This window comes from Phaenicophaeus curvirostris, chromosome 3 (genome assembly GCF_032191515.1).
Source record: "Phaenicophaeus curvirostris isolate KB17595 chromosome 3, BPBGC_Pcur_1.0, whole genome shotgun sequence".
Lineage (NCBI taxonomy): Eukaryota > Metazoa > Chordata > Aves > Cuculiformes > Cuculidae > Phaenicophaeus > Phaenicophaeus curvirostris.
The window spans coordinates 4,673,001-4,700,933 of record NC_091394.1 but is presented as its reverse complement, the minus strand read 5'-3'; the positions used below and the strand labels follow the sequence as shown (position 1 = coordinate 4,700,933).

At 37.5% G+C, this 27,933-nt stretch overlaps 1 protein-coding gene across 2 annotated transcripts in view; it reads right to left on the bottom strand.

Moving 5' to 3' along the window:
• The window catches only part of ZNF407 (zinc finger protein 407), a 341,301-nt gene that overhangs the window by 123,796 nt on the left and 189,572 nt on the right, over positions 1 to 27,933 (bottom strand). For both annotated transcript variants that reach the window (XM_069853279.1, XM_069853278.1), the window contains exons 5-7: positions 17,226 to 17,392; positions 12,236 to 12,319; positions 3,117 to 3,237 (exon numbers count right to left, since the gene is read on the bottom strand). In XM_069853279.1, the coding sequence (XP_069709380.1) occupies positions 3,117 to 3,237; positions 12,236 to 12,319; positions 17,226 to 17,392 (372 nt within the window). The remainder of the gene's footprint in view (positions 1 to 3,116; positions 3,238 to 12,235; positions 12,320 to 17,225; positions 17,393 to 27,933) is intronic.

Sequence of the window (27,933 nt, the reverse complement as noted above, 5' to 3'; positions counted from 1 at the left end):
ACTATTTCATTTCAGTCTTTGCTCTTAAACAAAGGAAGGAGGGAGGGGAAGATTTCTGGGTGTCACAGGTGATCCATATTTTCATAACAGTTCCTCAATTCAGAGGAAGTGTTTCTTTTAACAGCCTTTCTTTCTGTACTTCTAGCCAGGGTTAGATAGCCTTTCATTCACTAGACTGGCAAGATTTTTTGCAGGATTCACAATTTCTTCTTGAGGAACTGAAAAGCTCGAAATCAGGAACTTCTAAGAAACTTCTGAGCACTGATGAGCTGAAAATGAGTAATTAAAATACCTCATATTTAGACACTTTAAATTCAAGTGTCTCAAAGTACTTTACTGAATAGGAAGATCACTTCACCTATCAGTGAAAGGAGACTTTATGGCAGCACTAACAATACCCTAACTCCATTCCCATACACAAAATAAAGATTATTCACCTGCTGAAGCTACAAGGGTCATTAAAGAGTCTGCAGTTGCCAATCAACACTAAACAGTAACATCTAAAATAGTCTGGATGAATTTAGAGTGCAAGGGCTGAGCTGAAAGCACCACACTGAGAGCTCGACCACTAGACATGGGGGTGAATTTTATCACTAGGTCAGCAGATTTTGAAATCCTGATTTTATATTTTCTGTAGGTGACACTCAGAAGAGTACATACCATCTGCTGAACTGGTGTAAAGGACATCATTGATAGAGTTGCTAAGATCTTTCCCTGAAAAGAGAAAGTACTGGGTGATCTGATGAGGAGGCAACATGTGATTCCCTTAAAATTATATTTTAAAACAAAAAAAAAAGAAAGAGAAAAAAATGCAAAAGGTAGATAGAGAGCAGAAAATATACTTGCCAACAAGGCTGGCTAATGTCCCAGGACTGTGGAAACTGGCAGGCACAAGCAGGACTGCTGGGCTAATAAATAGAGCAGCCCCTCTACTGGCTCCTCTGCAGCTCAGCTATAGGAATGCCTTACTGCCTCTATGAACTTGCAGCAGCAGCACAGCTCCAATTCCTGCATCCCTGCCAGATGTTTTTCAGCTGAACTCAGAACAAATTTCCTGCAGAATCAAAATTTCATCAGCTGGTATATGTAGAGATCAGCCTCCAAAGATTAGGTCAAAATTGGCCTGCAAGGGATGGAAACTAACGTCCTATTGCCATGAAACACTTATTTTTCAATAATGTAGAGGCAAGAGATTTCTTGTTAACCCTGATAAAATAAGTTATGTTTGCTTTTTGTCTAATAGCATCCAATATAAAAAAATACTAGTAAAAAGTTTGTCATTTTTTGAGTTTCTACCCCATATAGAAAGCTGTCCACCTGAATAAAAACTATCTGCCTTTCACTCAACAGAGCATTAAAGTTAAGCATTTTGTCACAGTGAGTCAGTGAATTGCATCCACTCATCGTGTGTGCGTAACAAACCCATGACTGCAAACTGATTCACATCTACACCACTCACAGTCTCTAAGGACCTCAAGCCAGGAGCTCAAACCCATCGTAACCCACGTCTCGTTACCTAGTTCTGTAATAAGACTATCCTTTCTAATTCGGATAGTTCATAAAGTGGATGACCACAAGATTAAGCTTCCTTGAACGCATACAATCAGAGACAGCCCTCCTTTTACCTTCATTGCACTACACCATGTCACACTATGGCTTATATGCTTTCACTTCACTCAACGCAGACCTTTTAACGCAACTCCACAAACACACTTCTGTTTCTTAGATGACTTATGGAAGGTGACAGAAACACTTCTGTATGTTAAAGAAAAAAAAAGCTGTGAGACTCTTAAGGTAGCACCAGAGAACTGGAAGCCCTCCCTAAAGTTATCAAATTCAGTTCTCTGCAGTCCTAGGTAGTAATTTCTGGGGTTTCAATACAGAAGAGTTCATAGATCACTTGGTCTACATACACAACGCAACAAAATTTTTGAACAGAAATTGTATGATCACTGCAGATGCTTTCTATACAGAAGTTTTCTGTAAAGTAGCTCATAAACAGCATGAAGCCAGGTATTATGAGAGTGGCTAGGCTTCGTCACATAATCTTGTTTTAGGAAACTTCATTAAAACTTATACTAAAAGAAGATTACAGTTGTATGATCAGCATTAAAAGAAAATAAAAAATGCTATAGTGGTATAATCAAATGTTTAACTTTTTCCTCTTCTATGCATGCATCACAGCACACACATATCTAATTGCATAATCATATGCTATTTATCAAATATGATGCAGATTTTTTAAAAACTTTTGAACATCAGCTCTTACAAATTGCTCATGAATAACTTCCATGGATTTCTTTATAGTACACATGGACCAGCCACCTCACTGCAAGGTATCGTAAGTATTCAAGACTGGAGAAGTATGTTTAAGAAGAGTAAAGAATCATATAAGAAGAGTAAAGAATCGTTTAAGAAGCAACGTTAGATCATTTAATAAGTAGCCTGTAATGAGATAAAGACACATGGGATGAGCATCAGAAGCAATCTTAACTGTCCATTCATGTGATCTTTGAGAATTTAATCTACTGCCCTAACAGAAAGGGTTTTAGTGGTGCAACATGGGAGAATTTGCCACGCAACCAATCCTACGGCCAACTCTCATCCAAACACCCCATCTGGCAAGGGAAAGGAAAACTGGAGCAGAAAAACAAGACTCTGCAGCACTGTAACTAGCTCCAGTTGCTTCCCATTCCAGTAAGTGTCTGGTGAGTATTTAGGATGCTAAGCCTTTTAGGAGACTTTTCCTTTCTTGGTGAAATGGTTGCAAGTCAACCGAGAAAAATTTCAAAACTGCAACTGATTTGAAAATGCGAAGTAGATAAGCGGCCTCACCATGGAGAATTCTAACAGACACTGGAGCAGCTGTGAAACAAACACTCAACATTAGCACTGCAGTGTTACCACTAAAAGGTTTCCCATCATTTGTTTTTCTTTATAAAGTAATACCTAAATACTGAAGACTAAGTTTTTAAATTTAGCTCCTAATTTAATATGCAATTACTGTGGCCCTGATGGTGTTTTAATGGCAATATATTTTTATTGGTGACTTCAAATGAACCTCATCTGATCACCTTAACCCTTCTCTCATCATGCTTTAGTTAATGACTCATTACCTGTAGTCACACCAGGGACATCTGTAAGGCTTTTCTCCAGTATGGACACGCTTATGTCGTGTCAGATGCGATTGTGTTGTGGAGGCAAAGTTACACTCATCACATTTGAATGGTTTCTCTCCTAGAAGGTGACAAGAGAAGATATGCATTATCAGTTTTCATCAATGGAAAAGGAAGACAAGTCTAAATTTCTGGCATATCCCTCAAGACAGGTTTTACTCCACGTATATACAACAACCGCAAATACAAAATAAATTTCCAAACACAATGTATTAATTGCAAAATTCCATTCTCGCTGTGACATACACACATCAGTAGCCGGCTGCCTTCCCATGTGGTGTTACACAGCAACAAAGAGGACGAGAAAGAACTGCACTGAAACTGGGTAACCATATTACTGGGCCTTATTTCATGAAAACATCATCACCAGCTGACATTCCTCTCACCCTACACGTTCTGTTGAAGTTGGGCCCATGAACAGCCCTGAAAGCAACACTGTTGGAGAGAGAAGGTAAGAAATCAGTCTGAGGCTTGTATTCAGTGCCTGCTTTGAAAGGACCATCTCCGGGAGGAAAGCTTTTTTGGTTTTGTCTGTAGTCCTGGATTTTTCATCTTATCCATTAAATAATACGTATAAACCCCGGCAACCCAACCTAGACTAGGACAATAATATTTTCCAAAGACCAAAATTCAATCTCTGCTGAATGTACAAATGAACTGAAAATTTCTAGAGGACTATTAATTAAAAAACAAAAGAAAAGAATCTCAAACTTATAAGTTTTTATGTGAAAAGAGTACTTTTCCTTCCAGAGGAGAGGTCCACCCCTTAAAAGACACCATGACAAAATCTCATGACAGATACATATACTGTGATGCCTAGTTAAGAAATCCGCATCCCATTTTTCTAACTGGTTGCTCCAGAAATACGTTGTTGTGCAGCTTACAGGCACATGTAATTACCATTTAGGGAGGAAACAGTCTCTTTTTGTATGCAGGAGACAAAATTGGCTCGTAACTTTGGTGATCCTGACTGCATTGTGCAAGCTTTCAGAAGTATTTATCCTAAAGACTATGTAAGCATTCAACATCCTTACCTTGAGGAGCCTGAATAAAACTGCTAGGGGTGGACATCTACCTTGTAGAGTGTTCAGAGGTCCAGAATAAGAAGTTTCAAAATTGAACTCCAAGCCTCTTAGCGGGTATAATTTGCGCTTTTTCAGGCTGACAGGAGACACACTACCAGCAGAAGACACATCACTAGCAAAAGGCCACTCCCAAGTGGCCATGCCTCCAAGTCAGATTTTTCCAGCCTGCTCAAAGCATGAGACACTCAAGGCTTCCAGAGACCTTGTCAGAATTCTGAGAAGAGAGACAAATCTGCATTTTTCATTCTTGGAGACTGTTGGTTTTTTTTTTCCTCCCAAGGGAAAAAGAAAAGCAAGGTCCTCAAGCCTGAAAAGCCAGTAACACAGTACAGAAGGACAACAAAGCAGCTTCTGAAAGCTCCATAAAGAGTTGGAATAATTGCTTTTAGCAGCTGATGGAGAGAATACCGGCCACTATTTTTCATTTATTGTTTCATGGGACAAGGAAAGGTGAAGGGGCAGGACACAATGAGGAAGCTTCTGTGCTGGACAAATTGAGACTGCTAGAAAGTATGTCTTTCCTGCCCCAAATGGGGTTTTCTTGTCAGACACTGACTCTCTGCTCCAGAGAAACTGATTCTCCCAGCAGCTTGAATGGTACTGCTGCTGCATCAATTAAACTCTCTGGGAGGCCCTAGCAACATAACCTGTTCTTGAACTGAAGATTTCCTGTGCCTGATTTATTTTATCTTCTAGTATTAAAGAAGACAGCAGCATTTTCGAGCCTAAGTAGTAAAGCCACAGGTATTTTAGATAACATAATTTTAACTGCTTTCATTTAAAATGCATTAGAACCTTGCCAACTTGCCCCCGTGTAACAAAGCAGATTTGAACTGAAAGGAGATTTTTAACTTGCCATTCAGGGGAGGATGGAGTAGGTAGAGGTCTGCTGCTGTGCTGGGTCAGAGCTAGTGGGGTTGACAGACAAGTGAGAGCCCATGGAAGCCAGAAGGGCTTGCAAATTCCATTGTGACCAAAAAGAAAAATGATAATCCTTGCCCACTGCTCCAAGGAAGTCTCTCCTCAGGAAATCCTTGTGGCTACCTGCTCCTGTCAAGTGGACTATGTGTAAATCTAACCTGACAGAAGATACATCACAGCAGCACCACACAACAAAAGGCAACTAAACTTGGAGGAAAAAAGACAGCCTAGCATGGCCTGTAATTCTTAGCAGCTGCACATGGGACAAAGTATTTATTTTTATGGAAAATTAACCAGGTCAATAAGTACAGTGGGAAAAAATCTAAAAAAGGACTAGGTATTTGTTTGGAGTGGGGGGTGTTGAAAAGTACATTAGGTGCAGCAGCAGTACTTTAATTTATTTGTTTGTTTGTTTAAGTTTTCCATAAACCTACTCATGTAAGTATTGTTTGTCTTTATCACCCTTTGTGCCTCAATTTCCCTTCTCCCCTTTCTGCCCCCGGATATTTCAGGCAATTAACTTAATTTTATTTTTATACAGGTTGCCATTAAATATTCCAGGAAGATTCTCCCTCCTGTGAAGGATCTAATTCATACACAAGTAAAATAATACAAAACAAAAAAAAGCAACATTGATAATATTTTAAACAATACTACATAATAACTCTAAAATTGCATATTCGAAAGTGTGTAAGGACTAAGTCTACATATTTAAAGGTTAATAAAGGGAAAAACACCAAACCATCTCCCCACCTTAACTGTTACATAAGACTTCTCCATGCTTCATTATCTGCAATCTATCAATAACAAACTCCACAAAAAGGTATAAGTGCCACAAATGCTTTAATGGTCAACGAGCTCTGTGGAGGAAAAAAGGATAGACACACATTCCACGAGCAAGGACCCACTATCTTTGGGGGAGGGCGTATTTTGTTTTTAACAGAAGCATTCAAAAAGCTATGTCTCCTAACCACAGGATCACAGAAGAATAAATGGCTTTGCTTTTTTGACAATACTGCAAGCAACTTCTGAAGTGCATCAGTTGTTTAAGTCACCTGACATGGAAAAATTTAGCTCCAACAACCCAAGTTTGGGAAAGCAACAGATAAAAGGGTGAGATCATGGCGAGCACCAGTCTGTAAAAAAGCAGTTATTAAGCCTGCCACTAAGCCTTGTCAGCTCTACCCATCCTGTTCATCTTAAACCATTTTTTTCTCTTGCCTCTCTAAATCCTGCACTGACTTATTTTAGTATCGGTCTTGCCATCCTCATGCCCCCCAAGTCTCAAGTGCAGCTTTCTTTTTCCTTCCTTCTTCCTCCTTCCGTTTCTCTCTGATTTTACCTCTTCTGAGTTCTCTGTTTTTGACTATGAGCTTTTTAGGACACAGAGTACACCTTAATGCAATCATAAATTTATCTGTGCAGTTTTCTACTTAAAATGCACTTTTTAAAGTAAAAAATGAAATTACATAGTAACAAAACCTACAGATCTTGGTGATAGATGTTGATTTGTGGATAGCAAAGTGAAATTTTCATCTACAATCATGACTGTCCAGACAATCGCTACCTATAGATAACATGCAGCATTTATATGAATGTGCCACTGTGGACCAGGCTTTCACATAAATGAAGGACAAAAATAAAAATCAAATGGTGCCTTTGGCTTGCAAGTCTCAAGAAACAATCAGAATCTTAGTAAGATGGAAGAAATCTCACCCCAGTTGTCTCAACTACTGCTTTTAGTGCTATCTGTCTTTCATATGATGTGTTGAGCAGCACAGAAAGAATTCTGCAAGTTTCATTTGACCTAAGGAATGAGCAGACTACAAAATGCAGCCATCTGCTTGCATGTTATAGGATTTTTTCCTCTTATTTCCAGCTATTTCCAGTGTTTGTTAAGGCTATTCCCTGGGGAGGCACTTACAAGCTTGCTAACGAAGCCTGAACTATATTAAAGTAATTTCTGTTTGCTTTTAGTCTGGTCAAATTTTTTGCATATAAGACATATAAAAATAAGTATATCCTTGATCCCCTGCTTTCTTATGAGAAACCCTGTGGATGCCATACAGTTGCTACCATAACAAAAATGATGGACATTTGTGCACTCAAAAATGGGAGGAAAACTCTTCCAGTAGGCACTTTCCTCAGGTAGAGAAAGTTTTAAGATACCCAGGTTTTTAGTGTCGTTACTGGCCAAATGTTTGCTATAATCAAGCTCCATGCTCTGCTGCAAATATTGACATAAACAGAAAAGGAAAAACAAATCAGATCCTCTTCAAATTTCACCTCTCCTCTTGCTGAAAAGAGCAGTAAGTCTTACTGTGCTACATTTTATGTGGTTTTCAACATAATAATTTTTTTAAGCTGTGGTGAGACGTTGAAGGGAAGAGGCTACATTATACATTAAATTCAATGCCGAGTAATGTAGCTACACATTAAAGTCAAAGAGCAGTTCACGTGAGAAATAGAAACACAAAGTGAGTCACTCATCTGGATAAAAACACATATATTATTAAATTTTCTTTCTTTATTACATTGACCTATAAACGTCTTGAGAAGCACAAGACTGAAATGAGTGAGCAGAAGCAATCATACAAACAGTGATCTGTACAATATAAGCTACCATCTTCAAAAATTCATGAAAAGATTTGAACAAAGACACAATCCTCTTAAGCAGTTCAGGGTGGCTGTCGAAGAATGGCTGGGCACAGTAAGACCACTTACAATCTAAGGCTCTACGACTGTAATGTGTTTCTACTACCCCCACAAAGACTCTACCACAACCAACACACAAGAAGCTAATGTTGACTGTCTTTGTGTAGAACTTGAGGATGGTCTTTTTGAGCTAATATTAAAAAAGGAATTTAACACACAAGAACACTGGCTGTGACTGATCAGCTTTGTTGGACTGAGCCAGCCACTACAGCATGAAATGGAAGTTTCCTAGTAAACATGCAGAAGAAGGGAAGAGCGATACCAAAAGTCAGATAAACAAAGGAGGGGAACAGAACAATAATACCAAAACCATAAAAAAGACAATTTTAAAATTAAGAATTAAAAGTGGTTTTACGTTTTCCTTTCAAGCCAGTGATAATTACCTTTGTTTGGTTTTTTCTCTCTTATGCAATCTCTTCCTAGTTGATCAAGATTAAAACAAAATATTTAAATTATGTGATATATTTCTTTGGTGTGAGTGTGCATGGTCTTGGTGGGTGATTTAGAGGTTGGTAGCTCTTTTTTTATTATAAAACTCAGATCATTGCCTACATTCTTTGTGGAATTCAACTAAATTCTCAATTCAGCCAGCACTGAAATTTGCAACATTATTTATTTTCCTATCTTCAGGCAGATTTTTTTACTAGGACAAAATATGAATAGAAAAAACTGTTTCAGGATGACTCAAAACATGAAATTATTTCCTTCCATTCATGTTGATGCTCCAGAACTACAGCATATGCATTCTTGCAGCACTGCAAGCCGTCCCTTATTTACCACATAGCACCAGATGATATTACAAGTGGTGTAAGATTCTTGAGATAGCTTCTGCTCACAGCCTAGTCAGCCGCAAGTACCTATTTTAAAGCATTTGACAGAGACAGAGATGTAAGTATTCTTTATAGTGTGATAAAATTCTGGACCACTCACATTTGCCATTGCTTTAATTCACAAAATAGAAGGTCAGGTCAGTGATATTTGCATAGCCAGTGAAAGACTTGGAGAATTTCATAGATTGATTCTTGCAGAATAGGCCTGGACGGAGATGGACTCAAATCACAAAATAATATCTGAACATTTTGCCAGGACAAAATCAGCTGAAGACTTAGCTTATTCTGTGTCCAAAGCGCACGCTTCTCACAGGACCAGGTTGGTCACTAAGGACATAGAACATTTTTTAAGACAGAATAAAAAACGTAAACTGGTGAAACACAAGAGATCTTTTGATAGGTCATTTTTTTTTTCCCTGCTTCACAGTTCTAATTCATAGTTGAGAAAGCCCTTATTTGTATAGAGATGCATCATATATATAAATTAAGCATAAACATTTTTCAAGACTTAAAACTAATGGCTTTCTCTTTCAGTTTAACATCCCTGTACTTAAAAAACCCATCTCTTTCAGGGCTAAGATCCTTTTCACCAAACGGGTTCCTACAGTTTGTTCTATGAGCGTCCAAGGCCCAGATTTTGCCAGTCTCCTTCACACCAAGTTATACTTCATGATCCCTGTAATATTTCCAAAGTATATGCAGCTTTCACAAGGTAAAGGTATTTCTTCAGGTACATAGAAATACTCGCACCTAAAAAGAGAGGAGCAGAGTAATAAATACCAGAATCAAAAGCATCAAAACTCTGAGTGGCTGGTCCTACAGCAAGTCCTCTCTTGTGTCAAATATCTATCAGCAGCTGAACATTCCTCTGGGGTGTCAGGACACCTCAGGCCTTGAAGCTGGGGACAAGAGGAGGCTTGTTAAGCCGGTTAAGACTCCTCAACTACATGTGAGGATTTGCTCATTTGCCCTTGAATCAAGGGCCTCTGACAGGTGATAGAAGTAAATCTTGGATTGGAAGATGTTCTGTGTCAGCTCCTTAGACAGCTTGTATTACAGCCAGGAATTATTTAAGCCATTTAGACTATTTTTGATACCTATCCCTTCCAAGCCTGATTGTAATTTGCTTTGGCATTCTGCTCTGGGAAAATTGTGCCAACTGGGGACAGAGGAAAAAATACAAGTACAAAGGGACCGCATGAAACTAAGGGCTGAGATAAAGTTGTGCACTGGATTAAAATACAAGGGAACCTGTGTAAGTGCAACAATGCAGGAAAAGGTGGATTGTGTCATTCTCCTTGAAACAAATAGAAGCTACAGATAATTTTTCTGCTAAAGAATCATCTCTGATTGTTTGTGCCACAGAGGCAGATAAATGCCAAAAAGATAGATCCCTCTGCCTCTGAGATACTGTCCTGTATAGTATAAAGTTAATAGCAAAGTAATAACGAGCCTCCTGTCCTGACATAAAATATAAAGTTATGCCTGCTAGATGCAAGCTTCATGATCTATATCCTGTGAATCCTTGTGATCATAACACAAAAGCCCCTACCACTCTGGCAAAAGAAGGGCAAAATGCCATCAAAAACCTGGACATTTTTTTCACCAGGAACATACCATATTTTCAGCCTAATTTTGTACATAATCCAGGAAATAAAATATTTTTACTATTAGCTTGTGGCCCAGTGAGACAAAAAACATAAATATACAATTGATCACCAGGGCTTACATTTAGAGAAACCAGACCTGCACTCACATAATAGGTAAAGACAAGAAGGGTGAAGACAAGGATATGCATTTCTTCCATTTTTCCTTTCTAAAATGATTGTTTACCATTTGTGTGTCTGCATTGACTATGAGTCCTAGTCTTATGCACGATCCCAGTGTGCCACATGGCAGGCCAATAAAAAACACAGGGGAGTTCCCATCCTGTTGATAACAACGATATACTCCTGCTAAAGAAAAAAAATAAATTCCATTCTTAGCCTACATTTGGTAAACTTCAGCCAACATGTGAAAATTCTTCCAAGCTCCAGAAAAATGGAAACCGCTGGGTGCAACTGAAGCATACAACTTCCACTGCAGTAGCTGCAATTGCTGCTGTTATCATTCAGAGTTTAACACTGAGAGAACCTATTATTTTTACTAAATGCTTTTTAGAATCATAGAATCACCAGGTTGGAAAAGACCCACCGGACCATTGAGTCCAACCATTCCTATTTTTCTTGGACATTTCAAAAATACAAACTTCCTGCAGTGAATGGGAACTGACAGTGGCGATACTCTCACAAAAATGTATGTTCCTAGTTAGGCTTGCAGGCAAAATCTGGCCCTGCCTAGGTTTGGGGTTTTTTTTCAAGAGCTCATCCATTTCGAGATACTGCCTGACCAGGACTGAATATTACACCTTATTGAAAGCATCAGACTCTCCTCTAAATACGGTTGCTTTAATAAACTGAAAACAGGATGGAAAGAATGGCTTCAGGTTCTCAAGAAAGAGAGTAGCTGCTCTCCAGGAAATTATGCACTTAGATGGTGTATGTTCTGAATCAAGATTAGTTTATTCAGGGACATAATAAAATCTCCCACTGAGATTCCTTTACAAAATCTACGGAAAATTCATGATGCAACAACTACAGCTTTTCATTTGTTAGTCATTTCTTCCCCCTGTATGTTAGACAATGGTCACTTAACTCACACAGCAATTCCTGATGATATTACATTATCCTCATGACAGTAAAACAAAAACTACAGTGGCTTAAGCAGCAAGACTTCTGCATCTGTTTGAACAAAATCTATTCAAATAATCAAACACTTACAAGGAACTATTAAAAAGCACAATTAAGGTAAAATGTATTAATAAATGTTTAATACACTTTTTCTGGTCTTCTGAAACTAAGAACCGATTTAATTTTATCTGATATTAAATTTTTTATAACCAAGTAGTAGGAAAGCTTTACTAATTCTGGGAGAGAAATCCTGCTTTACATGCCAGCCATGTGGTAACTCTTAAAGTTGCACCTATTAATTACAAACTATCTTAAAATTACAAAAGGGCAACTGAAACAACACTAGCTTTCAACTATGTCTCAGTCCAAAATAATGGATTAATCTAGATGTAGCCTCTAATTTTCACCCAGGGACATTCTAGCAGACTCTTGCAAAACCTTCACAGTAGGTAATCTATTTGGGCCTTGGAAAAAAAAAAATTTGTAGACTTAGCATTCATTTAAAGAAGAAAGCCAGTCTTTAGAATTCTACTTCCTTTAGAAAAAACACTAAAAATACCCCCCATTCCCCTTCAAGCAATTATTCAAACTCCCAGCTAACAGATTTGATGCAGACCTTGGGCACACTGATTTTACAAAAACTGGGAAAAAGCAAAGTAAACAAGGAGACGACGTATTATTTGTGCTGTAACGTGCTATTTGACTTGCGTTACTCCCCGGCGTCGAGGAACTCCCTTGCTGGAGAAAACAGAGCAAAGAGTAAAGACAGTTTTACTGACCTGTGTGCTGCCGCCGATGCTTGGTGAGGGCATGACGTGTCCCGCCGGCAAAGCCACAAAGGTCACAGAGGAACGACTTCTCGCCTGTTGCAACAATAAACAGATGAGGGACTGCGGAGGTCACAGATCATTAAAACATATCTATCAAGGCTTTCAGGGTTACTAATTCCTCCAATCAAATGTTTCCATGTAAATATGTCAAATGGGAATGAAATTACCACTGCGGTTTATTGACTGTGATAAAATCTGAAAAGCACCACTGAACATAATTACATACTTGTCAGACCCATAAAAATTAGCTTTATTATCAATGGAATGGTTTTGTACAACTTCATTTCTGTTAGATGTCTTCCAGATGGGGCTGCTTTATGCACTTGAACAGTTTTTATGCATATCCTGATTTTTTACAATTCCCATACATCTGGCCTTTCTGTGCTGAGTAAAGATTGCCTGGAAAAAAAGTTAATATACTGTTTATATGATTCTGTTTGAATAAAATATATTGAATTTACTAACAAATTAAGGGTACTGAGAAATTTTCAACAGACTAGATCACAGTCATCTTTACTTACCCTCTATTTATTAATAAGTATTAAATTATTTTCTTGAATATACAGAAGAGCCCAGGCAACAATAAAAGCCACATTATTCAGTACCACTGGCAATTCAGCACTGTTTACGTTTGTAAAGTTTTCATGGCATAAAGAAAACAAGTCTGGGGATTGCTACTGAAATTGCAGACTTCGTATTGTTCATCTTCAAATGATAATACTTCATTCCAAACCTCTGGACCAATTTAAGAGATTTTGGCAAGCTCAGTACTCGTTAAAAGTGTGTAAATGCTCTCTTCTTAGTATGTTTGATTTTTTTTGGTTTGGTTTTTTTTTTTAATAGAAGGAAGGATTTTGCCTTGTTGACTATGAATACAGTTTATAATTTCACAGCAATATTTTTACTCAGTATGTACTAACACGCACAGCAGTCTCAGCCCACGAAGGCCACACAGAAGGTCATTATGAATTCATAATACTAACCTCAGATACAGACTCAGTAACCTCAGATAAAACGAAAACTTTTTTTTTCTTTAAAAAAAAAGAAAGGAAGGATGGCAGTAGTTATTTGGAGCCAAATTCTCTCCTTTCAGAGTAACATAGCAGAGAAGGGGCTAGCAATCCCAAATTCATTGAAACTAACAGTCTCCTTCGAATTCTTCGCCATAGCGAATAAAATTTAGTTTCTACAAAAGATGGCTGGGTTAAAAGGTAGGGTGTCAAATTAGGAAGTCTTCTGTGAAGACAGAGGAATGAATATCTCCCCGTTGTTTATTCCCACATAACCAGGCACACTAATACATGGACATTCTGGAAAAGCACGGTGCCTCAGTTAACTTTGGATGCCATTAATATGAGCAAATGACCATTTTGTGAGTAGGAGCTCCCTGGAGAGCAGCACAGAGATCAGCTGCCCTCTCCCATCACCACCTCAACAGGGGCCCCACGAGAACCCCAGCTCCTCACCCCAGTCACCCCGTTGCAGGAGTCCCTGCGCCCTGTGCTACAAGGAGGAAAGTAATTCCTTCAGAGTTTCCAAGGAAGCCTGAACCCTGGCACTAAAATAGGATCATAAAAATGCTTATTAACCTCCACCAGGTAGCTAGGCTATGAAATGCTGTTGGCACATACTAATCTTCATTTCAGAACATCTAATTTTCGGCACCCAAATCTGGTCATGAAAAGCCAACTGAAATTTTATGAGATTTTAGCCTCTTTTGAAAATTTGGTCAATTGATGACAGCATCCCAAGACAGCATTTAAGGTGTGAAATAACGTCAGTTCTTCCTCAGGAGTCAGTTCCAGCCACCTGTGATTACAACTGAAAGAAAGGAGGAAAGAAAGGGGGAAAGAAAGGGGGAAAGAAAGGGGGAAAGAAAGGGGGAGAGAAAGGGGGAGAGAAAGGGGGAGAGAGAAAGAGAGAAAGAGAGAGAGAAAGAGAGAGAGAGAGAGAGAGAAAGAAAGAAAGAAAGAAAGAAAGAAAGAAAGAAAGAAAGAAAGAAAGAAAGAAAGAAAGAAAGAAAGAAAGAAAGAAAGAAAGAAAGAAAGAAAGAAAGAAAGAAAGAAAGAAAGAAAGAAAGAAAGAAAGAAAGAAAGAAAGAAAGAAGGAAAGAAGGAAAGAAAGAAGGAAAGAAAGAAAGAGAGAGAGAAAGAGAGAAAGAAAGAGAAAAGAAAAGAAAGAAAGAAAGAAAGAAAGAAAGAAAGAAAGAAAGAACGAACGAGCAGAATAGAACCCTATCCTAACTATCACATGAAGAATGCATACATGCTAAATGATGTAACGTAGTCTGAATTTTATTGCAAAACATTTGTCAGTAATATTGGTGAGGAGGTTATACATGATTGCTACACAGAGATTTCTGCATAACCTCTTTCGAGTTTTGTGGGTCTTACTTTTATCAGAATCTTCAGCATGTAGCACTACATCAAAATATTAAAGAAAAGGAACAGAGGAATGGAAGGACCGCACATAATACTTAATTATGATTAAATATTAATTTAATTAATTAATTAATCAATTTTAAGTATAAATCTTTCTAACTAGCTGCAGTGCCTAACACCCCAGCATAAAATTCACACTTTAAAGTTAAATGCTGTTCCATGCCTACCAAGAAATTGCTCATCATCTATATATTGTCATAAATTAGCTCATGTTGTGTTTAACATCTAGGAGCAGACTTCAGTATGGCCTGCAGCTTCAGACACTAATGAGGACACAGAGTAACCATAGCATCTTCGCAAGCTTACGGATTTACAGGGTAGTTTATATTTAGGCCTTTGGAACAGCTTTTTCAGCCACAGAGAAATGATTCAAAACCAACCAACAGCTTTAAAATACAGAAATTGATCCACCCTATAAAATGATTTGCCAGTTAAATACTCCACACTCCTCTAGCTCAGAACTGGGAGCTCTCGTGCAGGCAGGGCTCTTGGGGGAGTCAGTGACGCTTTGGATCCGAACACATGAGACTGGAGGAGATTTGGCCCTTGCTTTTCGAGTTCAGGAAAGGTGGTGATGCATTGGATTTTCTGCAACATTAATTTTCAAGCACACTAATGAATTAATTACCTTATTGGTGTACTTATTGCGGTATACTCACAAATACACATATCGACACAAACACACAGAGATAACTTCATCACCTGTGAGTTTAAGTTCAACTGCACAGTATTTTTTAGCCCTGGAGCTTGATGTGGGTTGAATCCCTCATATCTAGACGTAATATTTCATTTGATGTTATGAGCATGTATTGATAAATAGATGTATTTTACATTCCTCTGGATATGCTTAACAATTTTATCATTCCAACTTCAGAATTTGTGACTTTTTAACTTTTAGGAAAATGTAAAGGCAATATTTCACTGGCTGTACAGGGGGCTGATCTAACTTGCCATGTTTATATGATAGCAGAAATGCAATAGAAAATGGTCCTTTTCTTAACAACTTGAATTAGTTTCAAGTGTGCCATTTTGCATTCAAATGTAGAAAGACACGGAAACCAATCCTTTATTTTCTATTAGAAAACAGCCACTGTCCCCTATCTCTCATTATGGTGCAGACTACAAGACCTAACAACAAAAATCCATATTATTGATCTAGCCAAGTCTCCACAATTATTCTTTAGAAGGAAACGCCGACGATAAATTACATCTGCACTGGCTTTTCATCTGCTGTTCGATATAAGTGATCTCTCAGGGCAGGCTGGAGACCTTAAATCGTCAACACCCTTGTCAAAGAAGCTAAGGAGGCCTGGGCTTCCTACAAACAGCTTCAGAGGAACTTTTAACCTACAGTTTCAAGCTATAGCAGAGTTTTTTTAGAAAATGGGAAAGAAACTGTTCCGGAATAATAAACAAGTATTTTTGTTTCCAGAGAAAACACTGCTTTTGATCTCCGTGAGAAAAAGGCCAGGCTTTAAGTGCAGCATGATTTTTCCAATTCTCTTTTTCACTTTCTCAACCACACACACGACTAAGTTCCTAGAAGAGCTCAGATAATGTAATGTCAACCTTATACCGCTTTTCTTTATGTACTATAATTACATGAAGCCTAATAGAATTTCAAAATCTGCATTCCATACATTTATTTCTTCTGAAACCAATGTTACATATTGGTTGTATGAAAAAATGATATTTACTGTTATTAGCACTGAATGGTATTTTTAAGGACTTCGGCATATTTCACAGGCACTTATTTTCTAGACACTGCACTTGTCACAGCTTAAATTTTATTTAACTTCAAACCTAGAATTAACAATGCCTGTTCCCTTGCTAAAGGTTCTGTATAACTTAAATCAATTAAATTTAAGCACATATTTTACAAAAATGCTCACTTGACCCATCTGAAATACATCACCAATTCTGATTTTTTTTTTAAATAATTATGGTTCTCTGAAGAAAATCAAGCCTGTATTTCAGAGGGTATTTTACTTGAGCATCCAGTGCCACACACACACACAAAGGCTGCAAGGAGAGAAAAAGATTCCTATTAAAAATAACAAGTGCTGAAGAGCTTATTACTTCTGCTGTTTCCTTTGCACCTGTACTCCGTTAACCGAGCTTCTTTACATAAAACCTGATTGGTTTTAGTCGCCAGCGGCTCTATCCATCGTTTAGTGGCTAAGTGAAGGATTATTGCAGATGCTGCTAAGAGGGTGTGTACTTTTACATGGATTTTATTTAAGGAGTGAGGTGCGTTTGAACGATTGTCCCAGAACCAAAATTAGACCAAATGCAGGTGTCAAAGCCCTGATTTCAGGCCCTGGCGTGCTCTCCTCGCGCTCCCAGCTGTTGCGGGGCAATAACTGGAGGCAAAGGCAGGCACCCTCCAAAACTGAAATAGTTTTAACTTCATCGGCACAGGAGCTCGCTCCCTTTCTGCCTTTGCCAGCCGGGCCTCCGCCTGCTGCCACGGTGCGAGGGAGAAACGCGTTTCAAACCTGTGTGAGTCCGAAAATGGTCCTTCATGGCAGAGGCCGTGAGGAAAGAATAATGGCAGGTGGGCCAGGTGCACTTGAACGGCTTCTCTCCCGTGTGCAGCTTCATGTGGTTGTTGAGCGCCCACTTCTCCGTGAAGCTCCTGTCGCACAGGTGACACGTAAACTTCCTGGGAAGGCGAGAGAGGAGGAATTAAAAGCCGGCGCGTGCACGAGGCGAACGGAGCCGCGCGCTTGCAACCCGAAGCGCGGTGAATGCAGAGACTTTCGTGAAGAGAATTGCAGGCCGGGTCTGTCATGTCTGTATAACCAGGCATTGATTTTTCTGTCGAGGCCTGGCACTTCAGCCATTTATTCTGCGCTTTGCGGTTGGGCCCAACGGGTTTGAAAAATTCTGTTACAGTCCAGTCACCCCTGAGGCAAATGTGAGAATAGATTTCACCTGTGCAAGCCCACACCACTTATCCAGGGCACGGGCTGTCAGAGCAAAGGCTAAATGAAAAGCTATCCATACTAAACTACTCAGACAATCGCGCTGCTCGGTGCCGCGCTGCCGCCGCCGCCTCCCCGCCTTGAAATACTACTTGTAATAACGCCGCTGCGATAATAAACAAAAATTGCTTCCAAACGAAAACGCAGTTTTTAAAAGGGGCTGCAGAAATTGAAGTTAAGTGTTTTCTGAGAATGCGTTCACCTCCCCAGCGTTACCACAGGAAACATAAAAGATCCCAGTCGTGGCGAGGAAGGGAAGAAAAGGCAATTCGTTCTGCGGAGCGGAGCCACCGCACTTCTTCGCCCCGCGAGATAACTTCGGAACAGCAGGCAAAGCCAGCCTAAATCTAAAGAAACCTTGTTTCCCGTCTAGGTTTTCATGCTGTGATTTCTGTTAAAGCAGCCACCACAGTTCAGATGTTTGTGTTTTACAGCTACAATATTGCAGCTGAAAAGGCTTTGTCCCCCTTTCTCATTTTGCTCTGTCAACATCGGGCTGCACCTTCACGTTACGCCTCACTATCTCAAATATAATGTGAATTTTTATGCTGGCAAATTAAGAAAAAAAAAAAAAAGAGATATCTAAGCCACAAATATCCTTTTATTATTGTCTCTTCATGTTTCTTCACGTTTTGCAGCACTAAAATTAGTTTCCCCTGCTAAGAAAAAGAAATACATATATAAAAATTTATAAAAACTTAGAAATACAGAACGAGAGGAATTCCCTAAAAGGTATTAAGTATGTCTGACTGTGTATACACAGATATCTCAAGAGGTACAATGTAAAGCACCAGTTAAACTTTAATAACAGAGTAACCAGATCAACCTTATCATGCACATGAGTTCACTTATTTAGTAGGTATGGAACCACACTACGGGGTTATTGCTATAGCCCTGTTAATTCAACAAGAGCAGCAAAAAAGCCCAGTGAAATACATGTTACGACATTGCTGCTATTATTGAAGTGTTCGGCATTACACTGTAAAAATTCTCTTTCTTATCTGGGAAAAATTCATAGAGGCAGGGATGCTGCAAGAAGAGCCTGGGTTCTGCAGAGGAGACCTGGATGTGGGGCAGGTCAAGAGGTGATGACAGAGAGGGATGACCAGGATGTCACCAGGTCAAGTTTATATGGAGAGTATAGATTTCACCTCTTTTACCTACCTATACCATAAAGAACAGGTCATTTGGCCTCCGTACAACTAGAAATAAGCTTTACACATTTAAAAATATTTAGTGACAAATTTCAGAATATTCAGTGATGTTTTTGTAAGAAGGGGTTGCCTGATGTGGTGATAAATGTACCATTTTCAACAGCAATTGTGCTAGTCCAAGAAATGCAGTGATTTTCACAGGTCTAGACTGTTTTTTCCCTGCTTACATTGTAAGGTCCATCCTTTCTGCCAGCCTTATCTTGCTGGCAAGTACAAGTAAAATCATGAACCTGGGGTATGCCGCTGTCTATAATCTAGGAGAAAGCTAAATGTTTTAATATATTAATACCATAATTTGCACCCAGTAGGGTTTATTTTTCCAAACTGCTGTACAAATATAACAATTTTCATGTATGTAAAATACAACTAACTGAAGATTTCTTTAAAGGATACAATTAAAAATTAATTATCTTCATTAAGCAACCTGTTCAAACAAATACTATTTTTTTCCCCAAAAAACCCTATTTTCACAAATAGAGAGTGAAAGATAAAGAAGACTTGTGTACAGTTCTGCTATATCCCAAAGGCAAAAAAATATATATATATGCTGAACTGAAAACAGACTTTCAAATTACTATATCACTTGATCACTGCTTAGTGGCACTAGCGAATGACAAATATAGCTAAATACTTCCAAATGCACAGTAAAAAAATATCATGTCCGTATATCTCCCTGACAGGTCTTCATGCATTTCACATTTCAAAAGCGTGACAGGGATCTTATTTCTAAGATAAATTCCCCTATCTACTTATTTCCTCGTGTATTTATTGTGGATCTAACCTTCTACTACAAGAAATAAATAAGCAGGTTAAGTAGATGCTATCTTTTAACAAATAGTTTCTCCAGACTGTATTACAACTTTATGAATGACAAAATAAATCCCTCATTTTTAAATCCACCAAGACGTACATTTAACAGTATTGCACCTATTGAACCTCAGTGTGTACTCTATTATTCACACACAATAAAAATGTTAAAATAACACTGAGAGTCTGTCTTTGAAGTGACAAAAGCCAGAAAAATCAGAATTAAAGCTGCAACTCCATCTCTAACTAACCCCTGTGTGCGCCTTTGGTAGCAGTCCAAATAGGGTTTATGACATTACCTAAGCTACCTTTGTATTCTTTCTTTTTTTTTCCTTTTCTTTTTTTTTATTCATCTTCTTAAATGAAGAAGGATAGAAAGTGACCACAGGATGCTTCAGTGATGATAGTGGTTTCTGTCTGTCTCAGTTTCACAGACAGTAGAGCTGCTTAGAGGCTTCAATTTATGTACTTTTGTAAATAAACAATCGTTAAATTCATCAGGCATTTTTTGTTTCTCAGTGGTTTTAGACTCAGGGTACTTTAACAAGTTTCTGTTGCTCATTTCCAATATTTGCAACAGAATTTCATGCAGGAATCAGTGATCAAAGTTTACGACAGCATGTTTCTGTTTTCCAAATGTACGTTGAATAGTTTTATGCACATGATATCAACAGTATCCTGCTGTCTATCACCTGGTGGTTTGCACCCACCTGTGTTTAGTTAAAGCCTTTTAATTTTCCTCCAAGAAGATGCTGCAGTATCACCAGTTCTCATAGGCTGGTTCTTGGCAGCAGCAGCAACTGTGGTTTACAGGGAATGTAAACAAATGTATCCACTCAGAGTTTAACAAGGAATGGATTTTTATTCCCAGGGTTCCTTGTCCGTTCAACAGCAGGATTGTCCTGCTCTACAAGCATCATTTGGTGGACACGACTTAGCCCTTCAGAATACTTCGAACACAAAGTTCTCTGATCCATTTTTTTTAATGTTTCGGAGTGTAACTCATATACCTCAGCTCGGGTTTAATTGTTAAATCCCAAATTTCTGTATATAACAAGCAATAATGACAAAATAAACTAATTCAAATTTTTGAAAAATACACTTTCACATGATCTATCAATGGGGCCAGCAGAAATTTCTACCACCATTCATACATCTGTCCTTTACATGAACCAATGGAGGAACTGGGGACCTCATTACATCTCAACAAAATCTGATAGTATCACAAGAAATTTATGCCATGTTAAACACACATTTCTAGCTGAAAGCATATACTACATTCACCAGCTCTTCTGTCCCTATATTATGTGACTTTTCTCCCTTCACTTATCTTTTTCTGATCCTATGTCTTGCCATCGTTTTCTCAAAGTCCTCCATCTCCGCGCCCTTTTCTGCCATCTTCCTTGTGCTACTTAAAATCTTCTACACACAAACACAGTCTCCTATCTTTACTCTTAAGCTGTAATGTTAATATTGACAAATTTATAGTAAACTAATAAGGGTGTCTTAAAGTGGAAGAAAAATTAAATTCCACTCAAAAATAGACTGTATGCATATAATTAGCACATATGAAGTGTATGTGTTCTTTCCTTTTCATGAACCAATATATTTTCCAGGTATGGTTATATAGAAACTGAGTACAATTGAAGTTTTCCAATTTCACAATTTCTGCACTGGAAACTTGGGCCCTGAAATCTGACAGAAAGTTGCATTTTCAGGAATTGAAAAATTCAAAATGAAGTGGAGGATGGGCAAAGAAGGGGCTTTAAAAATTTGATAGTATTTTCAGCATTGAATCCAGACACTTATTAATTCAAACATTACTACACAAAGTGTTTGCAGAAGTGGGCCTGTAGCTACAGGTTGTTTAACAATTTCGATGGCGATATACAAGCTAGAAGAGCACACATCTTACTCTGCAGTCTCTCTTCTGACTCTGCGGTACATTTTGAGGTGAAATGTAGTCATAATTTAGTCTCGTTGCTTTCCCAAGCAACTGAAAATAGTTGTTCTGTTGAGGAGGCAGTCACTATTTTTACATCATTGCATTTCAGAATAGAAGCACACTTTATATTTGTATCTTCCAAATTAAAAACATTTTAAAACATGATCAAGTATAAACAAAGCAGTACTAAAGGTTACTTTACATAGGGGAAATAGCCTTACAAGCCAGCTGAAAGACATGATGCAACTACCAGACACAGCCTCACGATTCCCATTGTATTCATTAAGGTGTAATGGAAAGTTTTAAATTTATCATCTTCCACAGTGTTATAATATTCTGTCAATTTGGTAACATTAATCTTGCTGCAGAGCTTTTTATAACATAGAATCACTTCAAATAGTGTCACAGCCTACTGTTTAATGCACATACATGTATGTTTCATTAACGCTAGTCTATGAGTTTTTACTAGGACAAATATATAATGTAGAAAAAATTGAACATCTGTATATAATAATAGCGATTCAAAAGCTTATACCAATAAAACTTGCAGTTGCATTTGAACACTTTTTTTCTTTACCTAGAGGACTCTACAACATAGCGCTAGAACCCTGAATTAACTCAATCTAATAGAACAGTGCTATAAAATGTGCAATTTTTTGCAGTTCCATTACCTTTATCAATTGTTCTCCATCATACACTTCACAGTTGTGACTTATAGTGCATGTGATAATGTTTTTGTGTAAGATAGGCTTGGTCTGCCCTAAACCTATTTTCTTTTCTTTTAATTTACTTTGGAAATCTGGCAGCTCTCCATCATAACTCTAGTAGCTTAAAGCAGAAGAGCAACACTGACGGTGACCTGTGTCATTAGAATAAATTAATCCAAATAGCCAATCCAATCAACTCACAGGCTAGTGGATGCTCGAAAAGCAATGCTATGTATTAATTTCAAGCTAAATCTTATCATCCTCTCTTAGACAGGACACCCACTCGTGTAATATCTGACCCGTTATTCTAACACATATTTGCAGGAGCCGACTGTTTAGAGTGAGTCTTTCTGTATATGAAGTTAAGAGGGTTTTTTTTCAGAATGGACATCTAGCTAGGTCTAAGAGTCAAATTAGATTGCACTCTAACCAAATAAAATATTTGAAAAAAAAAACCCACCCCAAACACTCCAACCAAAACCCTACTAGACCCGAGTACACAAAATAATTTTATTTTTTTCAGGCTTCTAACTACCCCTATAGTAAAGCATATATAATTTTAAAACACAAATAAAACTCATCTCTATATTCATCAAGTGCTGGAGAAGATCAGCATGTCTTTGCACATTTGCAATCAGCTGCTTTGGCAGTTATCACATTTCTTATTTTTCTTTCATGCTAATGTCTTCCATCCTTGGCATTCTGTCCTTCTATCCAAAACAACCCCAGCACATAATGGCTAGAAATCAGCAGATACAGACTCTCACTCTGATCCACAAATTAAATTTCCAACTTGCTTAAAATCTTTATTAAAAAGATGCTTTTTAAAACTCTAGAGGTCTTCACAAGTGATGAAAACTACTCTTTTGCTAACAAAACATGGGAAACACAATGAGTTTAATTTAGGTCACAGTGACATCAGAGAGGTTTATTTATTGCGAGCTTTGTTGCATCCTACAAAGCTTTAATCTGTGACATGCTGTAGCTTGTAAAACAGCAAAGTGGTGTGGTATCAGAGAAACTACACCATGCCATACATTTCTAAAAATGTCTGGTGTCAAACACACTACACTCAGCAACATCATCAAGAAGAAAGAGGAGGGATTTTTGGGTTTGTTTTTTTTGTGTGTGTTTTCAGTTTACATTTACAGCTGAAACAGCCTTTGAAAATTCCTATAAAGACTTCACATACTGAGATACAGCTGTTTTTATGTAATCGGAGATGATGAGAACACAATCATTTTATGAAGCTGAAAATCAGGGCAGAGCTTAGGTTTTACAAAGGAAAAGAGTGAGAATTAACGCTTGCTTCCACAAACCTCAGAACTCATCCAGCATCAGACAGATACATCTCAGTAGGACAGAAGGGTGGGAAAAAAGGAAGATCTTAGCACATACCAGACAAAAAGTATTGTGCTTGTTCAAGTCAGGGTTTCATGAAATATTACAGGAAATGAAGGAGCACGGTGGCTAAGTCCACTGTGGGCTTTGGGTACCAAAGCGTCCTCCAAATCCAGGCACGTTTGGCTGACCCGCTGTAACTGTAGGTCTTTTAGGATTACCTGGGGAAGTGGTAAGTCATTGCAGACAGATTAACAGAGCCTGGAGAACTACAGTGGCCCAATGGACATGAGATTGTTGGAAACGTGACTGAGAGTAAGGCGTTAGCAACTGTTATGCTCGCCTGAAAAGAAGGTTCCTCTTAATTTTAACCAAATGCAGACTGGGAAGAATCTGTATCTGTAGTTCAGCTATTTATTAGTTATATTAAACATATGCTGTCATGCTTCAGACTTCTTCAAGTATCAGATTTATTCAAATCTGATGCCTGTGATAGTTTGTTAATTTAACCTGAGTTCAGCCACCAATGCAAGAAGTTCACAAACCTCCCCAGCACGGTCTAATTATAATACAGTCATTTATAGTATAAACCTTTGCTGCAATGCTGATAAACAGACAAGCGTTTGATTACGACAACTGCACTTTAAAAGTATTTTCTAAAAAATATAGATATTTCTATCAAAACAAATAATACGGATGCATGGTTAGTATATGTATATGGTTAGTTCTTTATATCGAGGAGAAATGAGAGAATATTTCCTAAGAGCTAGAATAGAAAATATCTTAAATAGAGAGGGATGCACAACCCCTGTATGTTTTTCTGTGTTATTTGGGTGATTTTTTTTTGCTTTTAAATCAAACTACTCAGTTAAAAAAGTATTTTACAGGCCACAAGATTAAAACTTAGATTTTTTTTTTAAACTAAGTTTTCATTAAATTAGTAGGGTTTTTAAAGAAATCTTTGCTGTTTTTAATTTACTTTCACATGAAATCATATTGAATAAAATAAACGTGTCATTTATAACAAAATTCAAAAAGAAAACCATAAAATCCCCTAAAGGAAAAAAAAAGACTATATGCTGAAAATAACATATTACAGATTCGATAAAAAATTAAAGCAGAAAAAAAGGGTGATATGGCTTTTATTTCATCTCCGCGGTGATAATTTACTACAAATTGTTCTTTTTAAGGTTACATATTTAAGTATTGTATTTAGACAAAAATATCTGTACAGTCTTATGAGAGAATGACTGCTGGATTTTGATTTTAATAGGCGCTCAGAATAAGAGTCCAGAGTTGTCACAGCAGAGCAATACCAACTTACAGCATGATTTTACTGACATCAGTAAAGTATCAGACAAACTCAGTTTGACTCAAATCAGCTATAAGCACTATTTTTTTTCTAAACCTAATATTATTATAATGCGATTTTTCATTATTAGTCCAATTCAACTTGTATTGAAGTCAATGAGATTATACTGAGTTCTATAAGTATTAGATCAGGCTCTGTGATGATGCTGCAGCTACAACAAAATGAGTCTTGTCAAAAGGACTATGATAAAGTATATCAAGCTTATACTGTTAACAAATTATTAGTTTATTAAAAACTCAGTTTCCAAACTGTCATTTACTTCTCATGTGTTTGTTTATTCTATCTCAGCTGATATGACCTTAAAAGATTTTAAAGTACTTACACAAAATGCCCAGTTTAAGTATCGGACAACCTTTCAAGACCGGTTTGAAACTTGGTTCTGTAAAATTTTCATTTGATATCCTTGTGATTTAGGCAAAATACCATAGTGCACAGTGGGTAGGAAATGCTGAATTAGGTTGACTTAATATTATTTGTGATAATAGTGGAACCGCAATACAGCGAGAGATAAGACTGATATAATTGTTTTAATATAACATGCAAAATGTTGCACATGTGGAGCAGAAGAACTGAGAGCAAAGAGGAATATTATATGTCTGAGAAAATAATGAAAATCCAGCTAAAATTCACGGTCTTTTTAATTTCACACATTTTGCTAAAACGCCAAGTGATATTCAGAGTGCTGTGGTGAGTCTTAAATCATATATATTCTGTCTACTGTAGAAACGGCACATTCAAAAATAATTAAAGCCAATATGTCTAAACTACAATATACAAATTGATGTACAATCTCATTAAAATATACTGAGATTTCTGTAGAAAGAATCCCAGGATTCAATGGGGAAAATGTCTATTTGGGAGTATTATATGGTATTTAACACTATTTTAATGTAATGTTTATCACTAATGTGCCAGCAGAAGCCTTCTTCTCAGAAGGTTAACTCTTTGAAATTAAAGAAAAATTAGCACATGGAAAGTGCTTAATTGTTGTTCTTTTCCTATTTTGAAATGGAGGAGGTGCGTAACATTGCCAAGTTATGCATGTATTTTGAATTAAGATAGTATCATTCAAGGTTGTGATTCCTAAGACAATTTAGTATTTCAAACTGCAATTCTCCTTCTAAATATAAACACAAGGGGATCAGAGCATTGTTGCACAAATCATTATGCTTTTAACAGCTGTTCATTTACGGTCTTTATCATTTTGGAAACAATAGGAACATGAACAATTGACTTTATGCACAGAAATGTATTCTTCTGCCAGGTATGTTTGCCTAACCGGTCATGCTCCTGTTATGTCTTACCTCCTTATGACCTGAAGATTAATTTTCTTAAGATCTTTCCAAAGAATTCTAGAGAAGTTAATTATTTTTAAATAGTCGGTATTGCTTACTTACAACATCAACAACAAAAAAACACCCTGCAACAGATATTACAAGAACTCTGAAGTCTAAAATCTGAATAAGTATTTCCATTTTTCATGGTTTCATCTTAAATCTTCAGATTGACAAAACCAGTAGATTTTCAGTACAGCAAATTACTTTTATTAAACTACATTTCAGATGGATTTCAATCATATTTTATTACCCTTTAAAATTAAATGAAATCAGAAGATTTAAGAGATTAAACGCCATTAAAAAATATTAGACTGTCTTTCCTACTATAGTGCAATTTTATTTCTAAATTTTCTTTTCAGTATGTCCATAACAAAATACGCCCCTGCCAGCAACAAAAAAAAAGTATTTGATAAGTTTAGATCATGGACTGTCTATTATTATTGGCTACAGAATAATTCTGAAACCACTCTTGAATGATAATTTCCATGATATAAATACCACAGAGTCAACCATAGCTGATCTAAAAAGCAGAAAATTTTTCCATGTCAGGTCTGGCCTGATAAATCATCAGGCAAAACCCATTATCAGTATCCTAACATTTCCGAAAGAAACGAATCTCATTCTGAAGCATGGTGGCAGAGAAAAGTAATACAGATACCCAGAACATATGCACGGGGTTTTCTGCTATTCTAAGGCAACAGCTTACATTATCAATTAATCTGAGTACTTCTCTGTTCAGGAAGACTGCTCAGCTATTGCTAATAAAATACCAAATTTTAACATTGAATTTTGAAGGACTCTTATTTTTAGACATTCTTCCAAGCTTTACGGCTGAGGGTGCTAAACACGCTTGCCCTTCATATACTTATCCCAGGGTCTTGCCTGCTCTTTTAGCTGGAAGCAAACGTCTAGTAAATTCCTATTTATCTCCTTGCCAATCAAGAAGTGAATGACTGACAGTAACAGAGCCTTATCTAGGACTCCTGTCTGTGCTGCATTCTGCTAAATGATGTCATTGCTCTAGCAAAAGAAAATAAGCAGATTATTACAGTGACTAGAAGCAAACTAAACATTTGGATTTTTGCATGGACAGATTTACACACTGTCTGTCAGATAAAGCACAGTTTGCCTGCTGCTTACACAACAAGAATGTGCCTGACAGCTTCTTCCCAGCTTTAGTATCTGATTACATAAATAGGCCATTCCCCACCATTCCTAAAGACTGACAGTCTGTCTTAGTTTAAAGAGCAATTTCTGACTATCAGCCTTTCTGTCTTGCACACGAGGCTGATTATCATCAGGGCACTTCCTGGAGGTCCAATCAGTTGGTTTTTCTCTTGAATTCAGGATGTTACAAAACTTGTAGCCAAGAGAATATTAAGAAAATGAAAATTTCTTCAGTAAAAAAAATTTACCAGCAGTGACCCAAAACTTACACCCCCTGTCACAGTGAAAACTGACTTTGAGCATTTAGGTAACTGCTGTTTTCAAGGAAA